The sequence below is a fragment of the Sinocyclocheilus grahami genome, unplaced genomic scaffold (assembly GCF_001515645.1).
Source record: "Sinocyclocheilus grahami isolate Dianchi unplaced genomic scaffold, SAMN03320097.WGS_v1.1 scaffold776.1, whole genome shotgun sequence".
NCBI lineage: Eukaryota > Metazoa > Chordata > Actinopteri > Cypriniformes > Cyprinidae > Sinocyclocheilus > Sinocyclocheilus grahami.
In genome coordinates, this window is record NW_015505955.1 from 302,117 (window position 1) to 313,755 (window position 11,639).

The window sequence follows — 11,639 nt, forward strand, 5'->3', positions numbered from 1 at the left end:
ATCTATCATCTATCTATCTATCTATCTATCTATCAATCTATCATCTATCTATCTATCTATCTATCTATTTATCTATCTGTCTATCTATCATCTATCTATCATCTATCATCTCTCTATCTATCTATCTATCTGTCTGTCTAGAGGATAGATGTTAAGGATGTTTTGTTGGCAAAAACAAACACTTTATTCACAGAACAAATAACACCTTATTATCTGTTTCCCTTCAATACACACTTCAACATTCAAGTTTCACCATCTAAACACACACTTGCTCTCTTTCACACACAGCTTTCTTTCAGGTGCACATTTCAACGCCGCTTCAAATCCTCAGACGCGCTCGCAGACACATCGAGCAGCTGACCGCGGCTGGAGGATTTGCCTTCAAATAAGCAAATCCAGACCGCAGCTGTAAGCAGACCCCAGAGTCCTATTTTGAGGAAACGATGGTGATGGCAATGGCAGTGATAACACTTATTATCCAAACAGAGAAGAAGCCGAGAAATCTCACGCATCTGCATAATTGTAGCTTTCTCTCCCGCGACTCAACCGCAGGCAATAGCCAGCGTCTTGGAAAATTCATTTTGAGATATTTTCACCATCAAATAAGCCAGGTTTTGCATTGTGAGAGATGTCGCTCTCTATAGCTTGGCCGGTTTTTATGTTCCAGCTTACATAAAAACAAAAAAAAATTGGTAAACTGATGATTTTTTAAGTATAATATTTTGAGCGTGAAATCTTGTTGGCTCATGCTCAAGCTTTCTGAGCCAAAACACAGCTGCAAACGCATGCATTCATTTCATAAAGTGTCTTGTTTCTAACCACAACAGGTGGCGGAGTTTGACTTTCTATATAAGTAACACAACACGCTCACAGCTGGGAGGAAAAGCGTTTGAGCTGCTGAACGCTGTCACTCAGTCAGTGGGTCAGTGGGTCTGCGCTCCACCAGCCATATCCATATTCAAGCCTGATCAACAACTCATGCTGAAAGCAAAAGCAGCACGACTAACTGATGCATTATGGAAATAACGGAACAGAAATACATCAACTGTGAATTAACAAAACACTCGTGATCATTTAAAACGCAAAGATAAAAAAAAAACTCCTTACAAACACGAACCAAGATACAGTGATGGTTACTGCTATGGTACTATATGTATACTATATTCATATATCTTTCCAATAATAAGGTTCTCCACAATACTTACAGGTTCAGTTTTTGATCATTTTGAGCTTATAGGCAACTGGCCGATAGTTTTATTTATTTTTTCATCAATTTCAAAGCCTAACAATAAAAAAAATTTTTTTTAAATGTATATGGTCAGATCTTAGCAATTTTGTGTCCGTCTGATGTTTGCCATCAATGTTATATTATTTATATATCAGCATTACATTAGTCTGCCTACAGCCTTGTTTATGGATTACTGCTATGGTACTATATGTATACTATATTCATATATCTTTCCAATAATAAGGTTCTCCACAATACTTACAGGTTCAGTTTTTGATCATTTTGAGCTTATAGGCAACTGGCCGATAGTTTTATTTATTTTTTCATCAATTTCAAAGCCTAACAATAAAAAATATTTTTTTTTTAAATGTATATGGTCAGATCTTAGCAATTTTGTGTCCGTCTGATGTTTGCCATCAATGTTATATTATTTATATATCAGCATTACATTAGTCTGCCTACAGCCTTGTTTATGGATAATCTTTTTTAGTTTTCAAAGTGTGAATTAATTAAATAAAAATAAATTATATATATATATATTGTATTGTATTTATTTTATTATTACATTTTATTAAAAAATTGCTTTATTTTAGCTATTTTATGTACATCTTACATGCTATAATTGCATTATTTAAATATCACGGAAAAAAAAACATTTGTCAATGGTGTGAGAACAATGTTTTGATTTTGTACTCAAAATCTAGACAAAAACACTCATTAGAAAGGTTTATTGATTGATTGATTGATTGATTAATTGCAATGTATTTAAAAAAGTTAAATTAAAACAAAGTAAGACTATAAGTCAAAATAAGACAATCTATATACAAACCCAATTCCAAAAAAGTTGGAACACTGTACAAATTGTGAGTAAAAAAGGAATGGAATAATTTACAAATCTCATAAACTTATATTTTATTCACAATAGAATATAGATAACATATCAAATGTTGAAAGTGAGACATTTTGAAATGTCATGCCAAATATTGGCTCATTTTGGATTTCATGAGAGCTACACATTCCAAAAAAGGTGGGACAGGTAGCAATAAGAGGCCGGAAAAATTAAATGTACATATAAGGAACAGCTGGAAGACCAATTTGCAACTTATTAGGTCAATTGACAACATGATTGGGTATAAAAAGAGCCTCTCAGAGTGGCAGTGTCTCTCAGAAGTCCATAAAAAAGAGCTGATTGGCGTGCATTATTCTCCACATATAGCACGATCTGAACCCAAAACACGTTTTGTCAAAAAAGCTGGTTTTGTCCACTTTCAAGGCATCGTGAGTTCACGTTTTACTGCAGAAGCTGACAAGCGCCCTTGTTGTTTTCCATTTTAGCGAATCAGCGCGCTGTATTCAGGTCAAATAAAAGCTGAAACGTTTTCACGGAAGCTTGCAAAAGCAGCACGTTACAACGGGGAGGGAAAAACTCTGTGTATTGCGTGTAATCACATCCATACAGTTTATGATCACAACAATAACAACATTTGTCAGGCATCTACATTGTCATCTGAGGAGATTTCAAAGATTAAACCAGTGTTTTTTTTTATCTCTAAAACATGAAATGAGGAGTTATCTGCTTTTGCCAAAAAACGACTGTTGGAGTTATCTGCTTTTGCTATAAAACAAACTTTTAATATGTAAAAAAAAACATACTTTCAATGAACTTTAATTTTGTAAATTACCTGTATTTGTTTACGTTATTATTACTTAAACAAAACAACCCAACTGCAGTTTGATTGATATTACTTGGAATGCGCAATAAAAAAACATGATTTCTGAAAAAAAAAATAGAAATGGAGTTATCAGTTTTTGCAAATGAACTCTTCATATATATATATATATATATATTTATTTATTTATTTTCCCCAGGGTATCAAAAAATACGCAAACAGAAACACTTTCTTTCATAGAACAAATAACACCATTGACAACAAAAAAAACATGACTTAACCTGCTACCATGCTAAACACAAAGTAATGTACTTATTGTAAGTGTTTTCCCAAAAGACACTATACTGACTGGTTCATGCCTGTTCAATCATTATATAATGTTGATCACTGCGATTCTCACCATTCTCAGCGAGTGGTGCCAACACCTCGAAGATCATCTCCTTCTTCTCATGCTCCACCTGCTTACGGAAGAGTCGAACCAGCTCCTCGGCAATATTAGTAGAGGCAAACTGCTCCTTACTGGACTCTGTTTGAGGATCAGGCAAAAGAGACGTGCAAGCTTTATCCAACATGTTCTGATGTATTTTAATATATGGAAATCTGGATATGTAGTAGGCAGTGTGACTGAATCGAATCGGTAACTCACCAAGCTCTGCCAGGTTGCCAAAGGCAATGAGGCACATCTCGGTGAGCGCGGTGTTTTGAGAATGAACTCCCAGCAGTCTGACCAGTGTGGGGATCACACCCATGCTGATCAGCTGAGCCTGCAGCGAGTCTAGAGAGGAAAGACAAAACAGCAGATTCTCTTTACTCGGGTTCATGCAGATCTTTTTCTGACAACACAGAAAATATATTAGTCATTTACATTAATGGTTAAGTATTATGTATTCATCATTCTTCTGGCAATTACATTGCAATAAATTGAGTTTATCCAAACACAATTTTTTTTTATTAAAAATATTTATATCCAATGCCACACACAATAATCTGATTTTCACCATGAATAAAACTGTGGTAGCTTGCTATCCTCCACCACTGTCATCAAAAATAAGTTTGTATCAGTGTTGTTATCGATAACTACAAGTGAAACTAAAACTATTAAACATAATTTTTGTAACTGAAATAAAGCTTATAAAATATTAAGAAATACAAATATTGAAGAAAAAAACAACAACAAAATGAAAACACTTGAACAAAAATGAGAAATTAACAGAAATTAGGAATTAATAGAAATAAAAAGGAATTAATAGAAATAAATATTTTAAGTATTAAAATGACTAAAACTAAAATGAATTAAAGCTATATATAAATAAAAAACAAACTAATAAAAATGACAAAAGCCCATAAAATTAAATAAAGAAATTAATTCAAATTAAATTTTCAAAAAAATTGAATTCTAAATATTTAATGAACTAAAAGTGTAAAATGCAAAAATTTTATTTTAGTGTAATTCACTGATCCACTCAGAGCTTAATGTGTACATTTATGTTTTCCAAAATATATTACTTTTACTATTTTATTTTTAATTATGACTCAAAGTTTCTTTTTTTATGTACATGATTTCATTTATTCAGCAAATCTTCTAAAACTAAATTATGTTCAAAGTAATCAAAAATTAATATCCTGCAATGTTTGAACAGGCTAGAGGCTGAAAGAGTTCATGAACCAGCTCAAAGTATTACAGACTGTACATAAAATGCAGCCACATTATTTACTGCTCTGAGATTTCATTTTTGTAAAGTGCTTTGCTGAGTACAGAAAATTGCTAGTACAGAAAATATAGTCTTGACCTAAAAATGTGAAAGATAAATCAAGACCACAGTGGAACAAAGGACTGCTTAGCCATCACATTTCATGTACATACACGGGTCCTTCACCACTGAAAATACTTGGTTCAACCACACTTGTTTTCCAGTAGAAATATCCAAATGTCTTTAGAACAGAAATCTACCTGAGAATTACTCTTGCATTAAATTTTAATATATTTTATAGAGAATATCTTTTTGGTAATTTTGGCAGACTTTTTAGTGGTCAACACATACATTACCAGGGCTCATATATTTGGTCTTTTTAAATTATTAGCATCAGCCTGTAAGTTTTTCTATTTGGCTGATATTTTGACTTATTTTTAGTGGTTGACTAATACATTACCGATTTATCAACTGATATTTGGCATTTTTAAATTACTGGCATCGGCTTAGAAATGTTCAGTTTGGGCAATAAGTGTTAAAAGCAGCTTTTTGACAGCATTAAAAATGACAGCATCTGAGCGCAACTGTATGCTGCACAATATACAATTTGCCACTATGTCATGTCACTGTGTACTGCATGTAAAATCAGTCTTACCTGGACTTCATTTGAGAAAATATAATTCCCAGTGTGCACAAACTTACCAGATTACAGAGTAAAAAAAAAAAAACAATATCGGTTGACATCTAGTTATTTTTAACATTGGCTTTATATCGCTCACTGGCCACCCTGTTCTCCAAGATATCGGCATAGGCCATTAAAAAAATACTGGTTGACAACTACTTATTTTATCATCAGCTTTATATAGGCCATTGGTCACCCTGCTCTCCAAGATATCAGTATCAGCCATTAAAAAAAAAACTATATCGTTTGACAACTACTTATTTTAATATTGGCTTTATATGGGCCATTGGTCACCCTGCTCTCTAAGATATTGTATCGGCAATACATTTTTAAAAATCTATATCGGCAGTCAACTACTTATACTGGTTGACAACTACTTATTTTATCATCAGCTTTATATAGGCCATTGGTCACCCTGCTCTCCAAGATATCAGTATCAGCCATTAAAAAAAAAATCTATATCGTTTGACAACTACTTATTTTAATATTGGCTTTATATGGGCCATTGGTCACCCTGCTCTCTAAGATATTGTATCGGCAATACATTTTTAAAAATCTATATCGGCAGTCAACTACTTATTTTAATATCGCCTTTAGATCACTCATTGGCCACCCTGCACTCCGAGATATCGGTATCAACCATAATAAATAAATAAATATCGGTTGACAACTACTTATTTTAATATCGACTTATTATGCTCATTGGTCACCCTGTTCTCTAAAATATTGGTATCGGCCATTAAAAAAATCTAATCGAATTCATATCACTCATTGGTCACCCTGCTCTCTAAGATGTTGGTGTCGACCATAAAAAAAAATATGGGTTGACAACTACTTATTTTAATATCGGCTTTATTTCTCTCATTGGTCACCCTGCTCTCTTAAGATATTGGTATCAAGAATAAAAAAAATCAATATCGGTTGACAACTACTTATTTTAATATCGGCTTTATATCACTCAATGGTCACCTCGCTCTCCAAGATATCAGTATCAGCTTTAAAAATAAATAAATACATATTGGTTGACAACTTCTTATTTTAATATTGTCTTTATATCGTCCATTGGTCACCCTGCTCTCTAAGATATCGGTATTGGCCATAAAAAATAAATATCGGTTGACAATTACTTATTTTAATATTGGCTTTATATGGGCCATTGGTCACCCTGCTCTCTAAGATATTGTATCGGCAATACATTTTTAAAAAGCTATATCGGCAGTCAACTACTTATTTTAATATCGCCTTTAGATCACTCATTGGACACCCTGCTCTCCGAGATATCGGTATCAACCATAATAAATAAATAAATATCGGTTGACAACTACTTATTTTAATATCGACTTATTACACTCATTGGTCACCCTGCTCTCCAAGATATCGGTATCAGCTATATAAAAACTAAATAAACACATACCGTCTGACAACTACTTATTTTAATATCGACTTATTATGCTCATTGGTCATCCTGTTCTCTAAAATATTGGTATCGGCCATTAAAAAAATCTAATCGAATTCATATTCATATCATTGGTCACCCTGCTCTCTAAGATGTTGGTGTCGACCATAAAAAAAAATATGGGTTGACAACTACTTATTTTAATATCGGCTTTATTTCTCTCATTGGTCACCCTGCTCTCTTAAGATATTGGTATCAAGAATAAAAAAAATCAATATCGGTTGACAACTACTTATTTTAATATCGGCTTTATATCACTCAATGGTCACCTCGCTCTCCAAGATATCAGTATCAGCTTTAAAAATAAATAAATACATATTGGTTGACAACTTCTTATTTTAATATTGTCTTTATATCGTCCATTGGTCACCCTGCTCTCTAAGATATCGGTATTGGCCATAAAAAATAAATATCGGTTGACAATTACTTATTTTAATATTGGCTTTATATCGCCCATCGGCCACTCTGCTCGCTAAGATATCGCTATAAGCCATAAATAAAAATCAATACTAGTCAACCACAACTTATTTAATCTTAAAGCTCACTAAATGTATCATTTTATGTCTTGTTTATGTTTACTAACAGTCATATTTTGCACAGCTGCACAAGTAAGCCCTTAAATACCCAGTGAAAAGATGTTTCAGTTTGTCTAGAAATGTCTCGATGAGACACAAAGATGTGGGTGGCACCGGCACACATCTAGTGCCATCAATTTGTCAGGAAGCAGATGTTGATCAGTAAATTCAACGAAGCAAAGAGGAGACGGCAGCTGAGAGCTGTGTTAAAGAAGACGGCCCAGGCAGAGGAAAACATCCACAATTAAAAAAGGAGAAAATGTTATTGAGTATGATAGACCATGGAAGCAGAGTTTGGTACAAAGAATTGTAGCACATAACCTTTAAAACATTTATGCAACAGAAGTCCCTTCATCACGTTTAATAAACAGTTGACAGTCCAAAATGCTTCCTCCCTACTTCATAATTGCTTGTTATTTGCTTTATCGACCACAGAAGCTTTGCTGGTCAGAGCAAGAGGAACATTTGAGCAACAGTTATTGGCTAAATGTATCACATGAGAAAACACAACGTAACCAGCCTTGGCAGAACTGGACATTAGCCAGAAATCATTGAGGAACTCCTGCCAGTAATCGAAGCCCAAATCACGTCAAGGAAATGTCAACCGGGGACCTGCAGATCTCACTGATGGAGAATGAGTCACGTTTCCTAACGGCCAGAGACTTAATGTGCTCGGCAACTATCTGAGCACCGCCCGCTGCGTCAACTGCACTTCTGCCCTCATCTGCAAAACAAAGAGGTCACATAAAAAAAGAAATAAACAATAAAAAAGGCAACCAATAACACAAAGAAACATCAACCTGGAACAGAATGACAGAAAAGAGGGTGTTAAAGGAATAGTTCAAGTCTTCCCAAACGATTCACATGATTCAGTCGCAGAATTTTCCTTTTTGGTTGAACTATTCTTTTAATGGAGGGACAGGCTGGGATATTCATGAATGCATACTTATGGAATGTAATATGACAACTGATAACATTACATGGAGAACACAAGAAAATAAGCATTTTGAGATAAAAGAAGAGCAAATGAGATCAAAAACTGTCTGCTGAAAATGCACATTACTCCAGCACTGGATTTGTTTACAGCTGTCAGGTTGACATGAGATGCAGACGTAACTAAAGGCAAAACCAGAGACCAGAAGTGCAGCAGAAGCACAGCATACAGAATCCAGACTGCAGCAGAATCGCTAACAAGGGAAGGTGTTAAAAGATCCACAGAGATGCCGAGGTCCGGCGGAGTCCAGCATTATGTACACAGAGCATCAAAGTCAAGAGTGTGACTGGATCTTCTGACTGTCAGCTATATGGTTAAAGCAGCAAAATAAGAGATCTAAATTATGAGTACTCAAAAATTTAATGACAAAAGGTTTTAAAAGTAGAGCCCGACCGTTATGGGTTTTTGGGGGCTGATACCGATACCGATATTAGGGAGTAAAAAAAGGCAGATATCGATATATCTGCCGATATTCTTTGTGTATATTATAGTACAGTACCAGTTAAAAGTTTGGACACTTTCCCATTCGTGTGTCCAAACGTTTGACTGGTACTATATACAGAATACAGTATATACATAAACAGAATATACATACATAAACACATTTTTTGCAATGATCTCTCAAATGTGGTGATCAAACACTTATAATGATGTGACAAAGATATGTAATGGAGGCACGGCATTTAACAATTTAACAATAAACTTTATTATCCAAAATGAGTGACATCAGTGCACTTAACAGTAAAGTTGAAGTTTATTCAACTTTATTTCAATTAAATTCCATTCAACTTTATTCCTTTGAAGTTTATTTCACTTCGGAACATTCATTCACGGATTAGTGCTACTGTCTTCACACACAGACGAAACTTACTAGAGAAGTGTGAAGTGTCACATAATATACCTCTGTAAATAAATAAAATTTAAATTCACGTCTCGCGCACTTTAATGCTCTTTAAATTTAACGTGTACGTTCCCTTGGAACTGGAATCATGGCGGAATATCATGTGAAGTCCACTTCACAGGGCACTTACGGTCAAATAAGACAACGCTTGAATGCTGCTGCCTAAACAAGAGATCTCCTTACTGAAGTGAAAGTATTGGCTGGTGTCACTATCTCGCGAACGTGGTGGCGGATTCTCCACCAAATTCGGGGAATCCCTTCAGCTCGAGGAGCCCTCTCGAATGCCACCCGCTGCACGTCGGTAACCGTGGCGGGTGGCATTCGTAATCGACGCGGGGGTGGTCTCATTCGAAAGGGGGCCTCGAGACGTACACTCGATTCGGTGTTCGAGAGGGTTCCTCGAGCTGAAGGGATCCCTGAATTTGGTGCAGATCCGCCGCGCCATTACAGAGATATGGTCGTTCAAAGTTTCAATGGTATTCCATACACTTAAGCTTTAAAGCGTTTCATCCAGGTCTCCAGTAGCAAACAATGAAGCACACTCTGCTGGACAAACTACGTGATTACACCATTTAATCTGCGTTTTATGTTCTGTAAAAAAAAATGTCTTATCGGTATCGATATATCTGCGACAGGCTCATATCGGCTGATAAAATCGGCAAAACTATATATTGGTCGGGCTCTATTTAAAAGCAACATGAAATGGAATATGCAACCTAATTTACTTTTGTAGCATGATGTATTTCAAGAGAAAAATGCTATTCAGCGAGAAGAACAAACGTAGGGTGGGACTCGACATTATACATTGGGAAAAACTCAACAGTAGCATCTGGAAAAGTTTAAATGTTATGGTGTGGTGATGTTTATTTATTTACGCCATGCCAGCATCAAGGCTATTTTCATGGCGATCTCAGAATAAAGTACACAAGGTATACAATTAACAAAAAGTTATAAAAGACATTTTAAATCTACACTAGACTAAATATATAAAATACATTCAGGTGATACATTTTTAAATAAATCAGTTAAACACACCTCTGTTGTCTATTTACATTAACAACAGTACAATCTAATGAAATATGCTTCACAATCCTTTTTGTTTGGCAAGTAAGGCATGATGGTGGTTGCTCACCTTTTAATAAATATCCACGTGTAAGTTTTGTATGACCTAAAAGACACCTTGAACAAACAACTTGGTCATACCTAGATTTAAAATTAGTATAAAATATTTTTATTACACTAGGATTTGCGTTGTGACGTCAGATAAAACCAAAAGTCATTTTCAGAGGTAAGTGTGCAGTAAGATATTATTTTTTAATAACATTTTTGGAAAATGTGCACAGATGAATCTCACTCCTACAGGATCAACTGCTGGTCAAGCTTGGACAACATCAATAACCACAAAAAATAATTTGAATCAAAGTTTCAATGGTATTCCATACACTTAAGCTTTAAAGCGTTTCATCCAGGTCTCCAGTAGCAAACAATGAAGCACACTCTGCTGGACAAACTACGTGATTACACCATTTAATCTGCGTTTTATGTTCTGTAAAAAAAAATGTCTTATCGGTATCGATATATCTGCGACAGGCTCATATCGGCTGATAAAATCGGCAAAACTATATATTGGTCGGGCTCTATTTAAAAGCAACATGAAATGGAATATGCAACCTAATTTACTTTTGTAGCATGATGTATTTCAAGAGAAAAATGCTATTCAGCGAGAAGAACAAACGTAGGGTGGGACTCGACATTATACATTGGGAAAAACTCAACAGTAGCATCTGGAAAAGTTTAAATGTTATGGTGTGGTGATGTTTATTTATTTACGCCATGCCAGCATCAAGGCTATTTTCATGGCGATCTCAGAATAAAGTACACAAGGTATACAATTAACAAAAAGTTATAAAAGACATTTTAAATCTACACTAGACTAAAATTATAAAATAGATTCAGGTGATACATTTTTAAATAAATCAGTTAAACACACCTCTGTTGTCTATTTACATTAACAACAGTACAATCTAATGAAATATGCTTCACAATCCTTTTTGTTTGGCAAGTAAGGTGCGTTTTATGTTCTGTAAAAAAAAATGTCTTATCGGTATCGATATATCTGCGACAGGCTCATATCGGCTGATAAAATCGGCAAAACTATATATTGGTCGGGCTCTATTTAAAAGCAACATGAAATGGAATATGCAACCTAATTTACTTTTGTAGCATGATGTATTTCAAGAGAAAAATGCTATTCAGCGAGAAGAACAAACGTAGGGTGGGACTCGACATTATACATTGGGAAAAACTCAACAGTAGCATCTGGAAAAGTTTAAATGTTATGGTGTGGTGATGTTTATTTATTTACGCCATGCCAGCATCAAGGCTATTTTCATGGCGATCTCAGAATAAAGTACACAAGGTATACAATTAACAAAAAGTTAT

The 11,639-nt window shown here is 34.7% G+C and overlaps 1 protein-coding gene across 2 annotated transcripts in view; it reads right to left on the reverse strand.

Annotated features, from left to right (window-relative positions):
- Positions 1-11,639, reverse strand: part of LOC107561516 (rap1 GTPase-GDP dissociation stimulator 1-like) — a 67,066-nt gene that overhangs the window by 28,507 nt on the left and 26,920 nt on the right. Inside the window, exons 5-7 of one of the 2 annotated variants that reach the window (XM_016245972.1) lie at positions 7,956-8,026; positions 3,545-3,725; positions 3,299-3,424 (exon numbers count right to left, since the gene is read on the reverse strand). In XM_016245972.1, the coding sequence (XP_016101458.1) occupies positions 3,299-3,424; positions 3,545-3,725; positions 7,956-8,026 (378 nt within the window). The remainder of the gene's footprint in view (positions 1-3,298; positions 3,425-3,544; positions 3,726-7,955; positions 8,027-11,639) is intronic. The other variant, XM_016245971.1, reaches the window with a different exon arrangement.